The sequence below is a fragment of the Xyrauchen texanus genome, chromosome 18 (genome assembly GCF_025860055.1).
Source record: "Xyrauchen texanus isolate HMW12.3.18 chromosome 18, RBS_HiC_50CHRs, whole genome shotgun sequence".
NCBI lineage: Eukaryota > Metazoa > Chordata > Actinopteri > Cypriniformes > Catostomidae > Xyrauchen > Xyrauchen texanus.
Genome location: NC_068293.1, coordinates 6,176,514 through 6,202,626, shown reverse-complemented (window position 1 = coordinate 6,202,626; position 26,113 = coordinate 6,176,514). Strand labels below are relative to the sequence as shown.

The 26,113-nt window shown below is 47.7% G+C and overlaps 1 protein-coding gene across 1 annotated transcript in view; it reads left to right on the top strand.

The window, feature by feature from the left end:
- Positions 1-3,670: 3,670 nt before the first annotated feature.
- Positions 3,671-26,113, top strand: part of kcnj3a (potassium inwardly rectifying channel subfamily J member 3a) — a 61,590-nt gene continuing 39,147 nt past the window's right edge. Inside the window, exons 1-2 of the mRNA XM_052147840.1 lie at positions 3,671-4,333; positions 6,565-6,781. Coding sequence (XP_052003800.1) covers positions 3,671-4,333; positions 6,565-6,781 — 880 coding nt within the window. The remainder of the gene's footprint in view (positions 4,334-6,564; positions 6,782-26,113) is intronic.

Sequence of the window (26,113 nt, the reverse complement as noted above, 5' to 3'; positions counted from 1 at the left end):
CAAGGCTTCAGTAAATCATCCTGTCAACACAAATCACATTAGGCAGGTAGACTACAGCAATATGCCAGGCAGGTGGCTTGCTATTCTTCTCCTTTGATAAGAAAATTACATTTGACATCCGCACTAGCTATAAATAGGCACACAAAATGAAAAAGATGTTTGATCTTGACAAAAGAAAGATTATATATATATTTGGCCATCATGAACAAATTCAACTTAAATTGTATATTTGCTGTTGTTTAAATCAAAGGGTTTGAGCAATATGTTTCTTTTATAATGTAACTATATATTGCAATCATTACAAAACCATTAATTGATCCAACATTGCTTTTGTTCTTTTGATGGGCACATAGAGAGGAGAACATCTTGTAGATATTGAAATGCATCTACTTCAGTCTGTGTTTGAGAATGTGTGTGCATGTGCGTGCATGCGCGCGTGCGTGTGTGTGTGTGTGCATGTATGTGGTCCTCTTTAATACGGCACCATTGCTGCACTATTGAAACACAGTTCTTCAATGGATATCAGACTCAATAGATAACATCAAACTGCATTGACAACCCATTTAACTTCTGTAGCATAAAATATGAGGAAAAAAATATTCAACTAGAACAAATTAAATAAAATGTAGGGCATGGCTTGATTTAAAAATAAATAAATATTTATTTTTTTGCCATTTTGATTTGGTTGGATGGTGAAAAATGAGTGTTCCACACAAAAATGGACCAGACCTACATATACCAGACCTGCATGCCAGTTTGCTAACACAATGTCTGAAAAGCTTTTTGGCTATTGATTATTAACTTTGACATCAGTTGAAAAGGCAAGATGTTTCAGAGCCGGAGCAAATTATTATATTATATTTATACTTTTTTTTCTCTTTTGAATAACATACACCATTGAATGATGCACAATAAGGCCAGAAAAAGGACCACAACATAAAAGGAATTAGATGAGTTTAACAAAACAGTTATCAATATGAATATGTTTTTTTTTTTTATAATTATTTTTTTTTATATAAGATTATCAACAAACATGCACATTGAATAGGTTAGGCAGAGAGTCCAGGAAGACTTTGTTTTGACCGTCTCTTTTTCTTTTCTGTCTTTTTGAAGAAAGACATTTTGTTTTGTTGTTAGGCTGGCATTAATGATCCTCTCTTATTGCTTACTTGCAGAGAGAGGTTTATTGTGAGTTTTCTCATTGCCATGTGCACTCGTGTCCCAAGTGACAGCCCGCTCCCTCATTTACCTCATATCAGTTTATTGTCCCCAACTGCTTCCCTCATTACCCTCTTTAGTTCATTCCCTATTTATTTTCCATGTGTGTTCATGCCAGTTCATCGTCTTTATTCTCTTGGGCAGTCGGTCATGTTCATATCTTGCTTGTGTAGTTTGTTTTGTTTATTTTGTCTTTGTTTCTCTCCCTTTTCAAAGGTTTGATTTCTGTTCCTAGTCTAGTTAGTTTTGTTTTATCTCCATCATGAGAGCTTTGTTTTCTGTTTTTGACGTTATTTATTATTATTATTATTTTTTAATTGAATGTAGGATTTTTATTTTATTTTATTTTTGATCAACCGGCCATCCCTTGTAGATGTCACTTCATTGGCCAATAAACGTGCACTGAGCTTGTGAAGTTCCGCCCTCCTCTACTGAAGGCTACACACCTCAGGATACTGAGAGGAGCTTCAGTCGACACAGTCACTGCGAGAAAACGACACAAAGAGCTGCTTCACACAAGCTCATTCCGAATGACAAGATCTGACCGTCATTACACCCAATTTGGTCTATTTTTCTTTCATTCTGGAGAAAGCCCGATCGCGCATAAGGAGCGCTACAGCTTTGGCCGAATGGATTTTTGATTGACTTTTAGTTTTTTAACGTCACTGTATTTCCTTTGTTGTGTAACCAGCAACCGTCCAAAGTTACATCTGAGAGGAAAAGCCTGCCAGATGTTTAAATGCATCTAGTTCGCGTCACCGTCTGTAATGAGACTTTGAGCTCCGGCTTGTGAAACTCGCATGATTGAAGATACAGTCTGTGTTTCAGCACCAGAGCTGATGGTCAGCGCCTCTGGAGAGTTTCTGCTTTCATTCCCATTGAGAAGTTTGCTTTAGTTCATATACACACGTGTGTCTCAGTAATCTACGCTTTATGAAATGATAGCATACAGCAGAAGAGAAGAAACTGTATGGTGAAAGAAGGTACGACTATATCATCTCTTCTCTAAGAATTAGTGGGGACGGGGTAGTTGCACACAGTTTTCAACAGTGAATATTTACTAGGGTAGGCTATGTTTGTTTTTAGGGTCCGTTTCTGTATAACCACGTACTACAAAAAGGGCAACACTTTACTGTTGACAATTTAAGGTTCCTTTTATTAAGGGTTTATGAAGGGATCCATTAATGGCTATTAATTAATTTACAAATGCGTTATAAATCATTGATATGCGGTTATAACAACATGCATAAAAAGGATGACTTTCATGCAATACTTGCCAAATAGTGAGCTATTGTACCTCATGCTTAATATTAATAACCCATGAAAATGTACCTTGTAAAGTGCCTATGAAGATGCAAAATGTAAAGTGGACACATTTGAAGTATTTATAAGGACATGAGAAACATTAGAAACCTTTAGGTAAAGGTCAGTATGGTTCAGTGGTCATCAGGCTTTATCATATGATATATTCAGTATGCTGTGAAGACATAATGAATAGAAACACAAAGTGGGCTGTAGCAAAATGGCATAATACCTCCTTTTAATCTCACTGTAATAGTCTATGTTTGCTACATTGTCACATGCATAGTGAATAGGGGTGTTTGATGTTTTTGACTAATGTATGTGTAAATAAGTGTCATTGTTAAACATTTATAACATGTAAGGTAAAATTATCACTATTTGACAAGTATTGCATGCAAGTTGCCCTTTTTGTGTTTGCTACTATAACTGCATATAAATCACTTGTAATGCATTTGTAACTAACTTATTAGGCAATGCAGAATTGCTTTATAAACATTAACAAATGGCATATAAAAATTGTACCCCAACAAAGCAATTTACTATTTCCACCATTATTGCTGGATAAAAAGATATGGTTCACTTATAGCAGGGCATGTTGTCACACTGATATTTGAAGAATGCATTTTTTGAGACACAAAATATTTTCTAAAGTAAAATAAATAAATCCATATACATCTTCCTTCTGTATTTCATATATATTGTACACTGAAAAAAATACCTAAAAATGTACATAATGTGGTAACATCTAAAATAACTATTTTAATTCATATCAAAAATATTATTTAATACAACTGAATCAACCTGACTACATTATGTCACACCAGTAAAAATAATTTTATGTGTCCACATTAAACTGTTTAGGCTATTTAATTGCCTTTCACGAACATTTGAACAATAATGCAATGCATAATACTGGTTGAGAAAGCAAGCATTTTTAAGTAATTGGACATCTGACTCAAAACTTCATTTGCTGAGATATAGCTATTGTGACAACTTCCATTTGTGACAACTAGCCCCACTCTCTCTTCAGTTTTGTCCTTTTGCATAACTTCTGAAACCAGTGGAAAGGTTGCTTAATAAAAAGGTCCAATGCACTGCTGCTTAAATGTCAGAAATTGAGCTTGTTTTACTGCTGTCTCTGTAGGTGAAAATGTCTGCACTTCGGAAGAAATTTGGAAGCGACTATCAGGTTGTGACCACCACATCATCCAGCCATCTGAAAGAAAAGAAGAGGAAACGACAGCGCTTTGTGGATAAGAATGGGCGATGTAACGTCCAGCATGGAAACCTTGGTGGAGAGACCAGCAGATATCTGTCAGACTTATTCACAACGCTAGTAGATCTCAAATGGCGCTGGAACCTCTTCATATTCATTCTCACCTACACGGTGGCCTGGTTATTCATGGCCTCAATGTGGTGGGTCATTGCATACATCAGAGGAGACCTGCACCGAACCCATGATGAGAAGTACACGCCGTGCGTGGCCAACGTCTATAACTTCCCCTCTGCGTTCCTCTTCTTCATTGAGACGGAAGCCACCATCGGATACGGCCACAGATACATCACTGAAAAATGTCCAGAAGGAATCATTCTGTTCCTCTTTCAGTCCATTCTGGGCTCTATTGTTGACGCCTTTTTAATAGGTTGTATGTTTATTAAGATGTCTCAACCCAAGAAGAGGGCAGAGACTCTGATGTTCAGTGAAAATTCTGTCATCTCCATGCGGGACGGCAAACTCACTCTAATGTTCAGGGTCGGTAATCTGCGTAACAGCCACATGGTCTCTGCCCAGATCCGCTGTAAATTACTCAAGGTAAATGCTTGTCTTTGCTCACACTCATTTATAAACTTGCAACAATACTAATGTAATTAATAAAAGAACATCTACTATTCTATTCAGAATTCTATTCTTCTGTATTTTTCTAGAACAGTTACTAGCAGGTGAATAGAATATTATAGAATATTAGAACAATAGAAGGTTCTAATCAGAATAATATTCTACATCTGCTTACTGAATAGAATAGAAAAGAAAACAGTATTCTATTCTGTTCTATTTACTAGTAGTATAACTGTATTTTTTAAACTATGTTCTGTTTACATATAATGCCTAGGTGTCAAGCATGATATCATATCTCATTTAAAAAAAAAAAAAAAAAAAAAATAAAATATATATATATATTATTTTTATAATTATAAAAAAAATGAAAATAATTTCCTTTATATATTACAGATGTGAAATATAATGCAATGATTTCACCATACACTAAATTTAACAAAATTCTGTCAACAAACTTGCACAATTACTTAGATAGACAGTACAACAACTATTTACAAGACTGTCGTCTTTTTTGTTTACTTATTTGTTTATTTATTGCCTATAAACACAGGCTTATTTTTTTTTAATTAGGGTGGATTACTAATGGCAAAATGGATGAAACACATAGTCTTGTATAAACAACAGTTATTTTATTGGCTACGCAAACTTTGAATTAACCATAGGGAATTGGAAAAGTAATGCCTCTTTCCAAACAGGTTTCCTGAAAACTTCCACCATCACACTGTGCATTTAAATAAATATTGTGGGTTCAATACAAGTTAAAGGGATAGTTCACTCAAAAATTTAAAATCTCTCATCATTTACTCTCCCTCATGCCATCCCAGATGTGTATGACTTTCTTTCATCTGTTGAACACAAATTACATTTTTTATAAGAATTTCAAAGCTCTGCAGGTCCATACAATGCAAGTGAATGGGTGCCAAAATTTTGAAGCTCCTAAAGTCTCCATAAAAGTAATCCATATGACTCCAGTGTTTTAATCCATGTCTTCAGAAGTGAAATGAGAGTTGTGGGTGAAAAACAGATCAATAAGTCCTTTTGTGGTAGAAATTGTTATCCCTGCCCAGTAGGGGGCGATATGCATGAAGAAAGGGAATCACCAATAATACAAGAAGAAGAATGTGAAAGTTAAAGTTAAGATTGACTGGTCAGGGAGTAGAATTTAATCTTTAATTTATAAAGGACTATTATTATTTATGCATTATTTATTATTTATAAAAGGACTTCAATATTGATCTGTTTCTCACCCACTATAATCACTTCTAAAACATATATTTAACCACTAGAGTTGTATAGATTACTTTTGTACTGCTTATTTGATTTTTAGAGCTTAAAAATTTTGGCACCCATTCACTTGCATTTTATGGACCAGCAGAGCTTTGCAATTCTTCTAATAATCTTCATATGTGTTCTGCTGAAGAAAGAAAGTCATACTCATCTGGGATGGCATGAGGGTGAGTAAATGATGAGAGAATTAACATTTTTGGGTGAACTATTCCTTTAAACTCAGATGCTCAATCACCATTATGGCACAGATTTGGTCGACCACCACAAAACATAATTTTAACTTGTTCCTAATTTAATTTCTTAAAAAAAAAAAAAAAAAAAATCTGGGTTCCAGTGAGGCACTGACAATGGAAGTGAATGAGGTAAATCCCTAAATGTTAAAATACTTACCTTTTCAAGAGTATAGCCACATGACTTAAACAATGTGTGTGAACATGATTTTAGTGTCATAGAGTCACTTACTAATCTTTTCATTGTAAAGTTATATTCATTTTTACAACTTCGTTGCCATTACATAATGTTTAACACTATAGTTCTGCAAAAACAATCAATTAAGCAATTTAACAGCTCAAACAACACAGAAGTTTTAACAGAAGAATACATAAAAGTGCTTTAATAAAATTTTCAGTTTCACATTTCTGCCTTTAAATCCTCAAAACATTGGCCCCATTCACTTCTATTGTTAGTGCCTCACTATAACCTCAATTATTATTATTTTTTTAAGAAAAGGAGGGATGAGGCAAAATATTTTTTTGTGGTTATCTACATTATGCCACAAATGCTGTCGATTGGGTTTCCTTTCATTCGACGTTCTACCTGCTTGTGCTCTGTTGATTGACAGACTGTCAGAACGGCTGAGTTCACAGTACAGTGTGTAAAACGATGTTTACGCCCCATCTCTTTTGTTCTTGCTCCTGCAGTCCCGTCAGACGCCCGAGGGCGAGTTCCTCCCCCTGGATCAGCTGGAGTTGGATGTTGGCTTCAGCACTGGAGCGGACCAACTCTTCCTCGTGTCACCGCTCACGATCTGTCATGTGATCGACATCAAGAGCCCGTTCTATGAGCTCTCGCAGCGGTCCATGCAGACGGAGCAATTTGAAATAGTTGTGATTTTGGAGGGTATAGTCGAAACTACCGGTGAGTTATCTTGTCTGCTTTTTTAAAGCATTCATTGTTTAACACCTGATTAGATAAACCGAGTTAACCATGCTGCATGGTGGATTAATATAAGCGATACTGTTCTAATTATTTAAATTAGAAGACTACCAAGACCCTGTTGACGGGTGTTACTAAAAATAGGAGGCATGCAACATCTCATTGGCCTTGAAGTGAGCAACACAGTTGAACTGTTGACATGCTGTTTTCAGAAGGTGGTTAACATTTAAAAGAGTCACATGAATGATGTGTCAAATTGACTGGCTTATTTAGGATATGGTTACTATGAAGTTTATAAGCAATTGGGCGTACATTGTTTGGCCAGTGGGTGAAAAATCTGATAAAAAATTCCAAAGAATTAACATTGGGGAAAAATAAGTGTGGTTATGTCTCTGGATCAGAATGTTATAGTACTTTTTTAAGTATCCCCTTGACAACTGCCTTGTCACACCGTAGCAACCATCCTGAGCACCCCAGCAACCATATAGCAACACTCATGTCTTTGCACCAGAACATTGTAGATACATGGGTTGGGCTCTTTTGACTCATGCTAGCTCCATTTTTAATATGACCCTAGTAGCTGCTTAGCAACCCTGCAGAACACCCTAGCAACTATAAAGCAACACCCATATCTTGGCACCATAACATTGTAAATTGATGAGGTTGAGCTATTTTGACTCAGGCTAGCTCCATTTTTAATATGACCCTAGAAACTGCCTAGCAACCCTGCAGAACACCCTAGCAACCATATAGCAATACCCATATCTCTGCACCAGGACATTGCAGGGACATGGGAATGGGCTCTTTTGACTCTAGGAAATATACTGTGGCCATTGGTGGAACATTGTTGTGACAAGATTTGTCACCGCAAGCACCACTCACATTTTCTTTAGAAAATCCATTTATTTTTGCAATTCTGATGCAGATCTTATCACATATAAAGTTCACTTGCTTTCTCAAAAACACATTAGTGCTTTTGATAGTCCTTTTTTTTTTTTTTATAGGAATCTACTATGAATTTTAACACAGGTGGTTGACAATTGTAAGACTCTTTCATCATCACATTCTATTTACTCTTATACTGAGTAATGATCAAATGTAAAGCAGCTGTGTTGGATGTTTGCCAGTGGACACATCAAAGGTTGGCCAGCACTCTGAGGTTTGGGTGTAAAACTATAATTATCAGATAAAAAAGACTCTAAAGGTGACAAATAACCTTTTATCTTAATGATACACCTTGGATGATTCTCACAAATCCAGTCAGGACAATGTGCTGGTTCTATTGTACTCAAATCTGTAAAAAAAAAAAGAAAAAGAAATTGTACAGTATTTTGTGTATAGAAAATGATGCCTATTTTAGAGGCAAAAAGATTGTAATTATTTGCCTGACAATTACCCAAAATTTTACCCACAAACTTTACTAAAGCGATGCGAAAAAAGATGTCCAGATTATGATATGCTCATTACTGATATGTGAAAATATGATATTTTAAATATATCATGAATATTATATTACATTCTCTCATCATTTACAGATGTGTATGACTTTCTTTCTTCTGCTGAACACAAACAAAGATTTTTAGAAGAATTTTTCAGCTCTGTAGGTCCATACAATGTAAGTGAATGGTGACCAAACCTTTAAAGCTCCAAAAAGCACATATAGGAAGCATAAACATAACCCATACAACTCCAGTGATTAAATATTATCTTCAGAAGCGATATGATAGGTGTGGTTGAAAATCAGATCAATATTTTTGTCTTTTTTTACTCTAAAGCTCCACCTTTTTACCAAATTTAAAGAAGAATGTTAAAGTGAAAGTGGAGATGGATAGGAAAAAGGGACTTAAATATTGATCTGATTCTCACCCACACCCATCATATCGCTTCTGAAGATATAGATTTAACCACTTGAGTCATATGGATTACTTTTATGCCACTATTAATTTGTATTGTATGGACCAACAGAGTTGAAATATTCTTCTAAATATCTTCATTTGTGTTCTGCAGCAGAAATAAATGGCATGAGGGTGAGTAAATGATGAGAGAATTTAATTTTTGAGAATTTTTTGGGTGAACTATCCCTTTAAGAAACATCTGAAACATGTATTGTGTTATTATCAGAAAACACTAGCCCTGAAATGATTGGTTACAGGTTCCTGAGGTAAAAGGTTCTGTTTGTATATTTTTTCCAACTATCATGCATGAACAGAAATGGATATGCCATGCAACATGATCACACAGGAAATAGACATGTTGTTCCCAAATGTTTATGTACTGTGAAATCAACCCCATTCTGCCGAATTACTGACACTCTTCAACCCACATCAGAGGATGGACAGTTATAACTGATGAACAGGGAAAGTACCAAATCTTCAGTTCCCCTTCTGTCACTCTCTCCACGTTGTGTCGGAGAAGCGACACTAGGGGTCTCTCTTGAGCGGCGATATTCACCTCTGATCTTATTGAAAAGGGCCAATGGGAGTTGGCAGTCAGTATTTGCATACCCCGCCCCCGGACATACGGGTATTTAAGCGGGGCAAATACTTGAGTTCATTCAGAAAATTTCTTCGGAGCCGATGGTCTGTCTGCAGTTTGCTGCGAGTTACACGCCACTTAAACGTTCCTGTTTTCCTCTGATGATCTGCATGCTGTTGGATCTTGACGGCGCACAACAGCGGCTTTCTCCTTCTCAGTGCACGGCGTGCATTGTTGCCCCTGAGCGCTTCGACAGTGCAGACACGTACACACACACACACACTGTGTATTAAAAGAGTTTTTACTAAAAGAGTAATTTTCTCTAAAAGAGCAAACACAGCGGCGTTGAACGTCCTTTTAAGGACGCGTCTTTTTCAAGATGCCTTTCTGCCCCTGTGTCGTTCCTGGATGCGGTAGAGTGCTCTCTGCTTCAGACGGCCACAGGCGCTGTCTCGTGTGTTTGGGCCGCGATCACACCGAGGCGGCGTTTGTGGATGGTTCATGTTCTCACTGCGAGAACATGACCATGACCACGTTGCGGTCGCGGCTCGCTTTCAACAGAAAGCAAGCCACCCCAGCTGCACCCCGCATTGCTCCTTCTTCCCACGGGATTAAGGATGGTGCGGTTGGCGCTGGGGACGATTTGGGGGCGGCAGCGGGTGCAGTTTCGCCGGGTAGCCCCCCGCGAACCTCCCATTCCCCGACACGCTCGCTGGTCTCCGTCCACGCTCGCGGCGATAGCGGCTCGCCTCACGGCCTGGCTGTCTATCCTCCCGAGTCCGAAGCAGATGAGCTCGCCGCTGCATCGGAGAGTGCGGTGTCTGATGCCGAGGACTCCCCTGGACTGCCGCCTTCGGGCCAGCAGGCCCAGGCTGAGGCCGATGCTCAGATGTCCGACATGCTTGCCTGGGCCGCCTTGAGCGTGGGGTTGGACTGGAACCCTCCGTCCTCCCCACAGCCTTCTCGGTTGGATGATGGGTTCCTGGGGACAGCGCGCCGTTCGCGGCCTCGCATCCCCCCGGTCCCTTTCTTCCCGGAGGTGCATGATGAGCTGACGTCTACATGGAGAGCCCCGCTCTCCGCTCGTCTAGGTGCCACCCACTCCACTCTCTCCACCCTCGACGGCGGAGAGCGCCACGGGTACGACGCGATTCCCCAGGTTGATAGAGCAGTTGCGCACCATCTATGCCCCGGTAGCCCTACCTCCTGGCGGGGTCGCCCCGTACTCCCATCCAAGCCCTGTAGGACAACATCCTCGCTTAACGCGAAGGCCTACACTACGGCTGGACGCGCTGCCTCCGCCCTGCTTGCGATGGCCCTCCTGCAAGTCCACCAGGCCAAAGCTCTCAGAAACATGCACGGGGGTGGACCTGATCCTGATGTGCTGCAGGAACTGCGCTCAGCGACCGACCTCGCCCTGAGAGCGACGAAGGCCACAGCACAGGCACTCGGACAGACGATGGCCACCCTAGTGGTCCAGGAACGGCATCTTTGGCTCAACCTGGTCGACATGCGTGAGGCTGACAAAAACCGCTTCCTGGACGCACCTGTCTCCCAGATTGGCCTTTTCGGTGACACTGTCGAGGACTTCGCCCAACAGTTCTCCGCGGTGAAGAAGCAGACGGAGGCCATTTCGCACATCATGCCCCGCCGCAGACCTGCCGCTACGGGCCCTGCCCGCCTGCCCGCCGAGGGCGCCCCCTGCGAGGAAACCAGCTCCTGCTCCGCCTCAACCCGGGCCCAGCTCTCAGCCCCAGTGTCGAGCACTCCGCAGGCGGCGCACGCCCCCTGTCTCACGAACCCCCTCCAGGACCCAGAAGGCTCCCAAGCGTTCCTGAGACAGCCGACCCAGAGCCGAAGACGTTAGCTCCGGAGGTGGTAAGACCGCTCCGTCCCCCGGTGGAGGGCCGGGAGGAGAATCCTTTGTTTTTTCATTTGCCACACCCCTGACGGGGCTGCGGTACCCACATTCTCAATAAAAGAGCTATTTCCTTTGCCTCTGGGTCACCTGGCTCGCAAATGCCGCTTTCACGGCAATGTGCTTTCAGATCACAACAGTCCCGGTACACCGGACGCGACGATCCCGCCTTCCGCCTGCCCACGACTGTCCGGCCGGCCGGTTCAGACGAGTCCAGAGGACGCCAACATCAGACCTCCTCCTCAGTCAAGAACCCGCCCCCTGCCGGGCGCGCGGAGCAAGGTAAGTGCTTTGAGTCTATTCTCAGCACCTCAGCCTCAGGCCGCAACGAAGCCGCCCAACGCTGCATTACCTGTTCCGCCCCGCTGCGAGGCCCCGCCGGGTACGTCCAAAATACTCATCCCTTTGGTGCCCCTAGCACAGAGCTGGGAAGCGTGGCTTTCGCTTCCCAACGCATCACGCTGGCTGCTCCGGACCATTCGACTTGGTTACGCAATTCAGTTTGCCTGGCTCCCGCCCCCCTTCAGGGGCGTCCGCTTTTCCGCAGTACACGGCGAGCACGCCAGTTCCCTGCGCACGGAAATCGCGACCCTCTTAGCCAAGGGTGCGGTAGAGCCCGTCCCTCCAACCGAAATGAGGAAGGGTTTCTACAGCCCTTACTTCATTGTACCCAAGAAAGGCGGTGGCTTACGACCAATCCTGGACTTGCAAGTTTTCAATCGGGCCTTGTTAAAACTCCCGTTCAAAATGCTTACGCAGAGAAATATTCTGGCTGGCGTTCAGCATCTAGATTGGTTCGCAGCGGTGGACCTGAAGGACGCGTACTTCCACGTCTCAATTCTGCCACGACACCGACCCTTCCTACGGTTCGCGTTCGACGGCCAGGCGTTTCAGTACAAAGTCCTCCCCTTCGCCTGTCTCTGTCCCTCGCGTCTTCTCGAAAGTCGCAGAGGCGGCCCTTGCCCCGCTACGAGTAGCCGGCATCCGCATTCTCAACTACCTCGACGACTGGCTCATCCTAGCACACTCTCGAGAGTTACTATGCACACACAGAGACCAGGTGCTCCGGCACCTCAGCCGCTTGGGTCTTCAGGTCAACTGGGAAAATAGCAAGCTCACTCCGGTTCACAGCATCTCTTTTCTCGGGTTGGAGTTAGACTCAGTCTCAATGACAGCACGTCTCACGAGCGAGTGTGCTCAGTTGGTGCTGGACTGCCTCACTTCCTTCAAGCCAGGCACAGTGGTCCCTCTAAAACTTTTCCAGAGGCTCCTGGGGCATATGGCATCCTCCGCGGCGGTCGCGCCGCTGGGGTTGATGCATATGAGACCACTCCAGCACTGGCTCCAGACTCGAGTCCCGAGACAAGCATGGCACCGCGGCACGCATCGGGTAAGGATCACCCCCGCCTGCCTCAAAACACTCCGACCCTGGACAGACCTCTGCTTTTTATGGGCAGGAGTGCCCCTGCAGCAGGTGTCCCGACACGTCTTGGTCACAACCGACGCCTCCAGGTCCGGGTGGGGTGCCGTGTGCAGCGGGCATGCAGTCAGCAGGCCGTTGGAAAGGGGCCCCGATGCGTTGGCACATCAATTGCCTGGAGTTGCGTCGCTGCGTGCCACTCACATACCCGGCAAGCTCAACGTCATAGCGTACGCGCTATCACGACAACGCCTGCCCGGCGGGGAGTGGAGGCTTCACCCCCAGTCGGTCCAGCTGATTTGGGAACGGTTTGGCAAGGCCCAGGTAGACCTGTTCGCCGCCCAGGAAACCTCCAACTGCCTGCTCTGGTACGCCCTAACAGAGGCTCCCCTCGGGACAGACGCGCTGGCACACAGCTGGCCCTCGGGGCTGCGCAAGTACGCATTTCCCCCAGTGAGCCTTCTTGCACCGGTGCTGTGCAAGGTCAGGGAGGACGAGGAGCAAGTCACGTTGGTGGCCCCCTACTGGCCCACTCGGACTTGGTTCTCGGAACTCAGGCTCCTCGCGACAGCTCCTCCCTGGCGGATTCCCCTGAGAAAGGACCACCTCTCTCAGGGACGGGGCACACTCTGGCACCCGCGCCCAGACTTCTGGAACCTCCACGTCTGGTCCCTGGACGGGACGCGGAAGAGCTAGCCGGCTTACCGGCGACCGTTGTGAATACAATCAACCAAGCCAGAGCCCCCTCTACCAGGCACCTTTACGCCCTAAATTGGCGCTTGTTCGCAGATTGGTGTTCTTACCGAGCCGAAGACCCGCAGAGATGCGCGATTAGGTCAGTGCTTCTGTTCCTACAGGAGAGGCTGGACAGGAGGCTGTCCCTGTCCACCCTCAAGGTGTATGTTGCCGCTATCGCTGCCCACCACGATCCTGTAGACGGCAAGTCTTTGGGTAAGCACGACCTGATCCTCAGGTTCCTGAGAGGCGCCCGGAGGTTGAATCCATCCCGGCCAGGCCTAGTTCCCTCCTGGGATCTCTCGGTAGTCTTGGCAGGACTCCAGAGACCTCCCTTCGAGCCGCTCGAATCAGTTGGACTCAGGGCCCTCTCTCTTAAGATCGCGCTCGCCTCCATCAAGAGGGCCGGGGACCTGCAAGCGTTCTCTGTCAGCGACACTTGCCTGGAGTTCGGTCCGGCAGATACGTCTGTGATCCTAAGACCGCGACCGGGCTATGTGCCCAAAGTTCCTACCACACCATTCCGAGATCAGGTAGTGAACCTGCAAGCGCTGCCCTGGGAGGAGGCAGACCCAGCCCTTTCGTTGCTGTGTCCAGTGCACGCCCTGCGCACTTACCTGGACCGCACACAGAGCACCAGACGCTCTGAGCAGCTCTTTGTCTGCTTTGGGGGACAGCAGAAAGGGAATGCCGTCTCCAAACAGAGGCTCGCCCACTGGGTTGTCGATGCCATCACACTGGCTTATCACACCCAGGCCGTGCCCCTACCCTTGCGGGTCCGAGCTCACTCAACAAGGGGTGTTGCGTCCTCGTGGGCACTGGCCAAGGGCACCTCCCTAGCAGACATCTGTAGAGCCGCGGGTTGGGCAACACCCAACACCTTCGCGAGGTTTTACAACCTCCGCGTTGAGTCGGTTGCGTCTCGTGTTTTCTCAGGTCCGAGCCCGTAGAACTCGGTAACACGTAGACCGACCGGCCGGGTGGATCGCTTGCGCTCAGCGCCTTTTCCTGACGCCAAGGTAAAGTAGTGCGCCTTCTTCCCAGGGCGCCCCACTCCGAGTCGGGCCCCTGGTCAATTCCTCCCCAGCCCTCCGGGTCCGCGGTTCAGCAGAGGAACTCGCCGACCCAAGCCACTGCGTGTACCCTGATGGCCACCCCGTACTGGTATAGGGGCTCCACAGGTAAAATAAGAAGGCCTCCTGTTCGGACTCCCCCTGTGTGTAATTCCACGGTTCTGTCCCCTTACGAGCGGACCCCGTGTCTCCCTTAGGCAGTTACAGCTGCCCGGTCGCCGTGCTGTAGCAACTCCCCGCTTCGAGGCTGGATCTACCACCGCACCATACTTTCCACACGAGCCCTAAGACGGCCGTGTGACGTGTCTACCACTTTTCCTCCCCAAGAAAAAGGGCAGGTGTGGTCTCCGCAGGGTCTGGGTAAGACCCCCTTCCCTATATGCGTGTAAAGGCTCCGGCCGTGATTGCTCTATGCGAGAAACATAGAGAGAAAAGAGGCCCAGCCAGGCTGGCCCGTTCCCATGTTGGCAAACATCGCCTTGTTCCCCTCCCAGGGTAACTAGAAGGATTCCGATGTTCTTATGGGGCATTGGGGAAGGGTACGTGCAGCCAGGTACAGACGATGCGTGGCACTGGATGAAATCCCTGCCCGCCTCTGTATCGGCGGTTCACTTACACGGTTCAGCGCATGGCAAGATTGGAATGGGTCCCCTAGTGTCGCTTCTCCGACACAACGTGGAGAGAGCGACAGAAGGGGAACATTTGGTTACATATGTAACCTCCGTTCCCCGAGGGAGGGAACGACACGTTGTGTCTTTCCTCCGCCATGTCGCTGAACCGAGCCACTGTTGTGGCCGGACCATTTCCGGCTCCTCAGAAAAATCCTGAATGAACTCCCGTATTTGCCCCGCTTAAATACCCGTATGTCCGGGGGGCGAGGTATGCAAATACTGACTGCCAACTCCCATTGGCCCTTTTCAATAAGATCAGAGGTGAATATCGGCGCTCAAGAGAGACCCCTAGTGTCGCTTCTCTGACACAGCGTGTCGTTCCCTCCCTCGGGGAACGGAGGTTACATACGTAACCAAACGTTTTCTGGTGACTGTAACTCTGTTTCCATGGCAACCACTTTGTAGACCCCACCCCCAAACACCCCTCCCCCCAACCCCATTTGTTTATCTGTGCAGTCTATGAACGTGTGATTATTTTGAAGCCCTGAAAAGTGTGTGCAAAGCACTTTTTTCAGACTGACAGCACAGAACAGAGTGAGAAAAAAGAGACAGAGGTACAGTGAGGGCAAAAGACTCTCTTGTGGCTATGTTTACATGCAAACTAAAAATACATTAATAACAAAACTGTTAGCTCAATCAGACTGAATTTTTCATCCGATTGAAAGGGGTGGTGTAGACCTAAATTAATCTGCTAAATAGAAGAATTTTAGCCATGTAAACTTTTGAACATGACTACTTTCTCAATCTGATTCAAAAATGCCTTGCACACTGAATTCCAAATTGATTGGAAATTACACAATACTCGCAGCAGGAACCTAAATTATATTAAGCGAAAGCAACACACATTGTTAAGGCTCACACTGTATAGTGGACTATTCTGCAGGGCTCATATATTTTTGCATGAAAAAATAAACAAACAAATACATAAATAATAATATCAATAAAAAAACATGCTATTCTAAAATTTTGATTCCATTCCACATCTGAAAAAAAAACAGCTCTCTATTTTTTTATTTTATTAACACTTTTTATTGATTCACACAATTGAAAGAGAAAAGAAAAATATATATCCACAGAATCAACTTTTAACCCCCATTTTTCCCTTTCCCCCTCCCAATCCCCAACCCCACCCTGACCCGCAACAAATATCCCTGTGGTCACAAATTGAGAACACACACACACACACACACACACACACACACACACACACACACACACACACACACACACACACACACACACACACACATATATATATACACAAATAAAAATCACACACATTTAAAACTACACATCTCTCTCCAATGCCCCTCCACAAGAGCACTCTGAAAAGGCCAAATATCTGCCCCAATTTTTATTAAATGAATCCAAATTCCCAGCCTTCTACCTGACATTTAATTGAATGCTGCTACACTATATTAATGACTGCCCCATTGCCTAAAATACAGTGTCTGGGGCAAAATTAAATTTGAGTGCCCAATACATCACACATAAACTCTAAACCCTCCACAAAATTCAAAATTCTTGGATGTTAGCACACCACCAAAAAACATGGGTTGTGTCCCAATCTTCTGATTGGCATCACGAGCAGGTGGGTGTTTCTTTATGACCAAGCTTTTACAATCTAGTGGGGGTCCAATAGAATCAGTGTAACATCTTAAATTGCATGAGGTGCACCCTTGCATGTCAAGATGTAAACTTGATGTTTTTTTAGAATCCTATCCCACACTCCCTCCTCCAATAACAAGTTTAAATCTTTCTCCCATAATCTCTTGAGAGAAGTTGAAGCTTCATCCCCAGACTCTGAATTATCAGGGAGTAATACACTAATGCCTTTTCCAAAAGCAGTATTCACCACTTTCAGAGTATCTGCCACTCTAAAGGGGTGTATGCTACTCCCAAAAATAGTACAGAGCAGGTGGCACAGCTGTAAATACCTGAAGAATTGAGACCTGGGAATCCCAAAATGTTAAACTATATTGTCAAAGGATCTCAACACTCCACTCTCATATAGGTCACTGAGCGTATTATCACTCTGTTCAGAAGAAAGGGGACTTATTCATATATAATTTTGGATTCTGCCATATGCTCAAAGCAACATTTAAATAAATGTCTGGATTAAACACTCTGGAGACTTTTGTCCATTTTGTGTGCTAATGCGGGATAACAGGGTGTAACTTATCTTCTCCGGTTAGTTTGATAGAAAGGCTTTGCAATGACAAAATAGGGGCAAGAACTTCAATACAAAACCAAGGAGGGGCTCTCTCAGGAGGAAGTGACCAATGACCGAATGCATAATAATATAACAAAGTCTTAGGTAGGCCTAGCCCACCTTTGTCTATTGGCCTATGTAATTTATTGAAGTGTAATCTGGGACGTTTACCATTCCAAATAAAGGACTTCACTATGCTACGAAATTGCTTGAAATAAGAGTGGGGGACATCTATAGGGAGAGATTGTAGCAGGTAGTTGAATTTTGTAATTTTGTAACATTTTAATAACATTTACCATCCCAGTCATAGATAAATTCAAAATTACACTAATTTGCTGGGAATAAAATACCCAAAAATGTAATGCAGTGTTTGGGCCACTGGAAGGCACCTGGCTGAAAAGCCATTACCGGGCATTATGCTGTCTGAGGAAACGCTTCGAATTTAAATCCATTCACTCTGTATCCTGAGCAGATCCATGAACTTAGAAAAGGAATTAATAATTCTGTGGAGGCAAGGCATACATCTGGGTTGGAGACAAATTATAAATATAATCTATATTTCTATAAAAATATAAAATTATAAAAAGTTTATGCGCCACACCTCCCGCCACCACCTCTGAAAAATCATCTTCCTTTCTTATTGTGGCTGCTAATGGATTCAGGGCAAGTCAGAACAATAAGGGGGAAAGAGGGCAACCCTGCCCAACACCCAATATCAGCCTTTAACATTTGTTGGAAATTGGATTTTGCAAAAAGGATACATTAAAGCACCAACTTGGATTTTCTTTTCTACATATGTGGCAACACCTCTAAACACACCAGGGCGTGATCTGAGACTAAAGTGTTTCCAATTGAGCAATCAACAACACATGAAATAAGGGACTTAGATATATATATAAAAAAATATATTCTACTGTAGAGTAAATCTTGTGGACTGATGAAAAAATGCATAGTCCCTCACAGATGGGTTCAGAAGTCTTAGATTTCAGAAGATTTTTACACATCCTGTGAAGTGTCAATGTTGCTGTAGGGGGCTTGCACAAATTTGCTTCACTATGATCAAGGACTGAGTCTATCAAAAGATTAAAGTCTCCTCCCAATATTATAACCTGAGGGGTGCCAGCGGCTTGTAACATCCCTTCAGGGTCTATGGAAAAGCCTTGATCATCAAAGATAGGTGCATAAATATTAGCCAAAATAAGAATTTGTCCCTGAATTTCAGCTAAAACAATAATGACTCTTCCTAATTCATCTTTAATCTGTTTGAGACATTTGAATTTTAGATGTTTACTTATAAATATAATGACCCCCCTGCTTTTACTTGAGCCAGCACTGAAGAAAGCATGTACACGCCATATCTTCACTACTTTTTCAGCTTCCTGCGGGGAAATATGCATTTCTTGAAGAAACACTAAATCATATTTCCAATGCTTTAATGAACCTTCCTTCTTTTTATTGGGTGCCCCAACCCATTCACATTCCACATGAAGAGAGACAGTCCACTCATATTAACATTTGACATTTTGACATATAAGAACCACATTCCAAAGACCACATTCCAACATTAGTACAACAATCAAAACACGAACATCCCCCAGATCCAAACAAACAGAAAAAAGAAAGATGTGCACATTATTGCTGCGCATGACAGCGCCAACTGGCGTCCATCCCCCCAGACTCAAACGGTCCATGCACACCTATGAGAACCCTTGCGACAACTTTGCCGTCGGATTGCTCACGTCCTGTGTTTCTATACAAATTTTGTGAGACAGAATTACACATCATAAGATAATCTATAAAACAAACAGCCAATAGGACGATTGAGTACAAAGAGCCTGTAGATTCATCCATGAAACTGTCCTGAAGGTGTGACAGTCTACAAAATAAACTTCAGCTGCTAGTCGGAACCAGCACAAAAAAGCATGCAGAATCCTCAAACATTCAAATTAATGTTCAATGAGCTGGTCCACTCGGCTCCAACGTGGAAACAAGATGACTTACTCCATTGACTTTATGAAGGACATTGCTTGCGGTGGGCATGTGAATGTTTTACAGCCATCCTTAGCATCTATTCTCAATTTGACATTCCTTGAATCAATCAAGTTTATCTCTTTTCGAATTTGCAAAGTCTGGGAACAAGAAAATGCTGTGATTCTTCCAAGAAAGCCTACCTTTACTCCTCATCTCATGTAACACAAGATATTTATCAGATGATCTCAGAAATTTGGGCAGATTGCCTGTCTCCCTACGTGAATCGCCGAGCAGGAGCTCGCTTGATTTCCAGCTTATGGCCTGCTATGTCGAGCAGATTCAAAAGAGCCCATCCAGGATTTTCACTGTATCCTGTCCCTCTGCTCCCTCAGGGATTCCGACGATACGGACATTATTCTGCTGGCTATGGTTCTCCATGTCCTCCAACTTCTCCTAGACAAACTCCAAATCCACCTTGGTCATTAGCGAATTAGCATATAATTCCCTCTCTGATGACTACAGGTAATCGATCCGTTCTTGGCATGCCCCACTCTTGTAACCACATCAGTGAACGTCGCCTTCATAGCAGTGATCAATCAACGTATCACAGCAAGATCCTCCAAATCAGCAACGACCTTCGTTAGCATTGGTGACATGTTCAACCTCTCTCACCTCATTTCCTGCACCTCCCCGACTAAGTCGACTCCCAGGCTTGTGGCCTACTCGGGTGCGTCAGCTTGAGCACGTAAGTTTCTTTTAATGTCTCTAGAGCCAGAAGATTTTTAATTCTTTGCCATATTGTCCTCTTAGAACAGTTATGGAACAGAGTGTGAATTTGCCCAGGTAATGTCATTAAAAGTATTAAAACTAGCGCATAGAGCTCGCCGTTCACATGTCCGATCTTCACATGGCATCACGTGACCCCTCTCTACCGCAATATTAACTTTATACTCTCATTCAGAGCTGCCTAGTTATTGAGGGATGAGGCTAAAACAGTTAACCCTTTCCTGCCTGATCCCCCAAATTCATATTATATTCATATAACATCACACACCTGAACTGTATATACCATATTGAAGAAAAGTATTAGCGCTTTCAAATGATATAAATATATGTATGATTATTTAAGGCTAATCATCCTCTATCAATAAGATTTCACACTCCGGCCACCAACTCCATTTTCAACCATTTTAATTACTGTAATGATTAACCTGTCTTGTCTCTCTGTTGCCCCCTTGTTTTCTATCTTCTCACTTTTCACTTCTTAAGTTTTCACTTTAGTCCCTTATTTAATTCCATAGTCCACCCTGTCTCGTTTCACTGTTGCCCTCTCGTTTTCCATCTTGTTGTCACTTTAGTCCTTTATTTGATTCCACAACCCTCTGTTAGCGTTCGTATTCACTGTTCATTGTTTACACCTGCCCTGGTTAATTTGCCTTTGGTTTCTGTTTATCACCTTGTTACCTTGTTTGAGTTCTGTTCTTTCATTGGCCACCTTTCCCACGTTTGTCTATTTATACCCCGTGTCTTTGTGCTGTCTTTGTCGATCGTCGTTTGATGTTAGCCCGGTGTGTGCCTCTCTCCCTAGTTCCCTGTTTGTGTCTACCGTGGTTTCCTTATCGAGTTTACGTTTCTTTTCCCCATCGTGGGTTGTTGCTTTGTGTTTTGCCCTGTCTATTCAGCTAAATAAAGTTCAAACTGCATTTGGATCCGCACCTCTTCGTCAGCCTCGTTACTCAGCATTACAGAACGATCGACCACCTATGGATCCAGCAGTTTTTCAAGCGAATTACGATCTGCTCAGCCTGAAGCAAGGGGACCGACCTATAGAAGACCACATCCACGACTTTCTGGCTCTGTCAAACATTTCAGACTTTCCTAATTACTCTCTCGTGGTCTTCTTCCGAGGCAACCTGAATGATGGGCTGAAGGAGCGGCTGCCACCGGCAACGCGCGACTGGACGCTTGACGCGTTCGTTGAGGAGACCCTACAGATCTGCGGTTCTCATCTAACTGTGGACATCATCGAGGAGAACCCCGTAGCGCCTCCCGCAGAATTGACCCTCCATTCGCCCGTGGTTCGTCCTTTCGCGCCGGTCAACGAGCCAGCGCGGTCCTCCTCGTCTGCCCGGAGAAGGAGGAGAAGACGGGCTTCCACCTCCCGGCCCACGCATGTCACGGTGAGCGAGCTAGAGCCCACGCATGTCACGGTGAGCGAGCTAGAGCCCACGCATGTCACGGTGAGCGAGCTAGAGCCCACGCATGTCACGGTGAGGGAGCTAGAGCCCACGCATGTCACGGTGAGCGAGCTAGAGCCCACGCATGTCACCGTGAGCGAGCTAGAGCCCATGCATGTCACCGTGAGCGAGCCCGAATCCTCGCCAACCACGGTAACCCAGCCAGTGCCGCAAGCCCCAAACGTCAATGAGCCAGTGCCGCAAGCCTCAAACGCCAATGAGCCAGTGCCACAAGCCTCAAACGTCAATGAGCCAGTGCCGCAAGCCTCAAACGTCAATGAGCCAGTGCCGCAAGCCTCAAACGTCAATGAGCCAGTGCCGCAAGCCTCGACCGTCCCTGAGCCAGCGCCTGTAGCCTCGACCGTCCCTGAGCCAGCGCCTGTAGCCTCGACCGTCCCTGAGCCAGCGCCTGTAGCCTCGACCGTCCCTGAGCCAGCGCCTGTAGCCTCGACCGTCCAAGAGCCAGCGCCAGTAGCCTTGACCGTCCAAGAGCCAGTGCCAGTAGCCACGACCGTCCAAGAGCCAATGGCCGTGACCGTCCAAGAGCCAGCGCCTCTCGAGCCTTCCAGGGCTCCTCCTCCCGAGCTTTCCAGAGCTCAGCCATCCGAGTTTCCGAGCTTTCCAGAGCTCAGCCATCCGAGTTTCCGAGCTTTCCAGAGCTCAGCCATCCGAGTTTCGAGGCTTTCCAGAGCTCAGCCATCCGAGTTTCCCGAGCTTTCCAGAGCTCAGCCATCCGAGTTTCCCGAGCTTTCCAGAGCTCAGCCATCCGAGTTTCCCGAGCTTTCCAGAGCTCAGCCACCCGAGTTTCCCGAGCTTTCCAGAGCTCCGCCTCCCGAGCTTTCCAGAGCTCCGCCTCCCGAGCTTTCCATAGCTCCGCCTCCCGAGCTTTCCAGAGCTCCGCCTCCCGAGCTTTCCAGAGCTCCGCCTCCCGAGCCTTCCAGAGCTCCGCCTCCCGAGCCTTCCAGAGCTCCGCCTCTCGAGCCTCTCGAGTCTTCCAGGACTCCGCCTCTTGAACCTACCAGGGGTCCGCCCCTCAAGCCTCTCGAGCCTCCCAGGGCTCCACCTCCTGAACCTCTCAAGCCTACCAGGGCTCCGCCCCCCAAGCCTCCTACGGCTCCACCCCAGAGCCTCTCGAGCCTCCTGCAACTCCGCCTACGGGGCCTCCTACGGCTCCGCTTCCAGAGCCTCCGATTGCTCCGCCTCTCGATCCACTCAAGCCTCTGACGGTTCCGCCCCCAGAGCCTCTTGAGCCTCCTACGGCTCCGCCTCTCGAGCCTCTCGAGCCTTCCAGGGCTCCGCCCCTCAAGCCTCTCGAGCCTTCCAGGGCTCCGCCTCTCAAGCCTCTCGGGCCTTCCGGAGCTCCGCCTCTCAAGCCTCTCGGGCCTTCCGGAGCTCCGCCTCTCGAGCCTCCCAGGGCTCCGTCTCTCAAGCCTCTCGAGCCTCCCAGGGCTCCGTCTCTCAAGCCTCTCGAGCCTCCCAGGGCTCCGCCTCTCAAGCCTCTCGAGCCTCCCAGGGCTCCGCCCCTCAAGCCTCTCGAGCCTCTCGAGCCTCCCAGGGCTCCGCCCCTCGAGCCTCCCAGGGCTCCGCCCCTCAAGCCTCTCGAGCCTTCCAGGGCTCCGCCCCTCAAGCCTCGCGAGCCTTCCAGGGCTCCGCCTCTCGAGCCTTCCAGGGCTCCGCCTCTCGAGCCTTCCAGGGCTCCGCCCCTCAAGCCTCTCGAGCCTTCCAGGGCTCCGCCTCTCAAGCCTCTCGAGCCTTCCAGGGCTCCGCCTCTCAAGCCCCTCGAGCTTCCCAGGGCTCTACCCTTCAAGCCTCTCGAGCCATCCACGGCTCTGCCTTCCGAGCCTCCTCCTGCGGCTCCGCCTCCCGAGCCTTCTGCGGCTCCGCCTCCAGAGCCTTCTGCGACTCCGCCTCCTGAGCCTTCCTTGGCTCCGTCTCCTGTGCCTTCCTCGGCTCCGTCCCCGGAGCCTTCCAGGCCTCCGCCTCAAGAACTGTCTACGGCGCCACCGCCCTCAGCTCCGCCTCCTGAGCCTCCAGAGCCTCCCTCTGCTCCGCCTCCTGAGCTTTCCAGGGCTTCGCCCCCCGAGCCTCCTACGGCTCCGCCTCCAGAGCCTCCAGAGCCTTCTAGGGCTCCGCCTCTAGAACCTCTTTCGGCTCCGCCTCCTGAGCCTCCCTCAGCTCCGCCTTCTGAGCCTTCTACGCCATCGCCTCCCCCGGCTCCACCTCCCGAGCCTCCCTCGGCTCCGTCTCCCGAGCCTTCCACGGCGCCGCCTCCCAAGCCTTCTACGGCTCCGCCCACAGGGTACACCATGGCTCTGCCTGCCTCTGCTCCGCCCCCAGGGTCTCCTGCGGCCCTGCCTATGCCTCCTGCGGCGCCGCCACCCAAGTCTTCGACTGCCCCGCCTCAGAGGTCCTCCTTGGCTCCGCCTCACGCGGCTCCGCCAGCTCCCCAGTGGCCACACCTCCCAGGTCCCCTGAACCGGCCATTGGCCCACGACCACCTCCCAGGCCACCGAAGCTGGCCTCTATCCTGTGGCCTCCTCCCAGGCCTCCTGACCCGGTCCCTGTCTTGTGGCCTCCTCCCAGGGCTTCTGACCCTGTTCCCGTCCTGTGGCCTCCACCCAGGCCTCCTGCCCCTGTTCCTGTCCTGAGTCCTCTTCCCTGGCCTCCTGACCCAGTCCCTGCCCAGTGGCCTCCTCCCAGGCCCCCGACCCGGTCCCTGTCCTTGCCAGGTGGCCAGCTCCCGGGCCATCTAAACCGGCCTCTGTTCTGCGGCCACCTGACCCTGGTCCCTTGACACACCCCCATAGACTGCTTGCCTGCCCTCTCGGCCTCCATGGTCTACCAGTCTACCCTCTCCACCTCCCTGGACTGCCTAATGGCCCCCGTGGACTGTCGCAGTGCCCCTTGTACCCCCGTGGACTGTCTCTGTGTGTGTGCCCCTGGTGCCCTTATTTTGTTTTTTTCTTTGTGGGTCTTTTTGTCTTTTGTGTTTTTTTTATTGTTTTGGATCATCTGGAATCCGATCTTTAAAGGGGGCTATGTAATGATTAACCTGTCTTGTCTCTCTGTTGCCCCCTTGTTTTCTATCTTGTCACTTTTCACTTCTTAAGTTTTCATTTTAGTCCCTTATTTAATTCCTCGGCTCCGCCTCCCGAGCCTTCCACGGCGCCGCCTCCCAAGCCTTCTACGGCTCCGCCCACAGGGTACACCATGGCTCTGCCTGCCTCTGCTCCGCTCCCAGGGTCTCCTGCGGCCCTGCCTATGCCTCCTGCGGCGCCGCCACCCAAGTCTTCGACTGCCCCGCCTCAGAGGTCCTCCTTGGCTCCGCCTCACGCGGCTCCGCCAGCTCCCCCAGTGGCCACACCTCCCAGGTCCCCTGAACCGGCCATTGGCCCACGACCACCTCCCAGGCCACCGAAGCTGGCCTCTATCCTGTGGCCTCCTCCCAGGCCTCCTGACCCAGTCCCTGTCTTGTGGCCTCCTCCCAGGGCTTCTGACCCTGTTCCCGTCCCTGTGGCCTCCACCCAGGCCTCCTGCCCCTGTTCCTGTCCTGAGTCCTCTTCCCTGGCCTCCTGACCCAGTCCCTGCCCAGTGGCCTCCTCCCAGGCCCCCCGACCCGGTCCCTGTCCTTGCCAGGTGGCCAGCTCCCGGGCCATCTAAACCGGCCTCTGTTCTGCGGCCACCTGACCCTGGTCCCTTGACACACCCCCATAGACTGCTTGCCTGCCCTCTCGGCCTCCATGGTCTACCAGTCTACCCTCTCCACCTCCCTGGACTGCCTAATGGCCCCCGTGGACTGTCGCAGTGCCCCTTGTACCCCCGTGGACTGTCTCTGTGTGTGTGCCCCTGGTGCCCTTATTTTGTTTTTTCTTTGTGGGTCTTTTTGTCTTTTGTGTTTTTTTTTATTGTTTTGGATCATCTGGAATCCGATCTTTAAAGGGGGGGCTATGTAATGATTAACCTGTCTTGTCTCTCTGTTGCCCCCTTGTTTTCTATCTTGTCACTTTTCACTTCTTAAGTTTTCATTTTAGTCCCTTATTTAATTCCTCGGCTCCGTCTCCCGAGCCTTCCACGGCGCCGCCTCCCAAGCCTTCTACGGCTCCGCCCACAGGGTACACCATGGCTCTGCCTGCCTCTGCTCCGCCCCCAGGGTCTCCTGCGGCCCTGCCTATGCCTCCTGCGGCGCCGCCACCCAAGTCTTCGACTGCCCCGCCTCAGAGGTCCTCCTTGGCTCCGCCTCACGCTGGCTCCGCCAGCTCCCCAGTGGCCACACCTCCCAGGTCCCCTGAACCGGCCATTGGCCCACGACCACCTCCCAGGCCACCGAGCTGGCCTCTATCCTGTGGCCTCCTCCCAGGCCTCCTGACCCGGTCCCTGTCTTGTGGCCTCCTCCCAGGGCTTCTGACCCTGTTCCCGTCCTGTGGCCTCCACCCAGGCCTCCTGCCCCTGTTCCTGTCCTGAGTCCTCTTCCCTGGCCTCCTGACCCAGTCCCTGCCCAGTGGCCTCCTCCCAGGCCCCCGACCCGGTCCCTGTCCTTGCCAGGTGGCCAGCTCCCGGGCCATCTAAACCGGCCTCTGTTCTGCGGCCACCTGACCCTGGTCC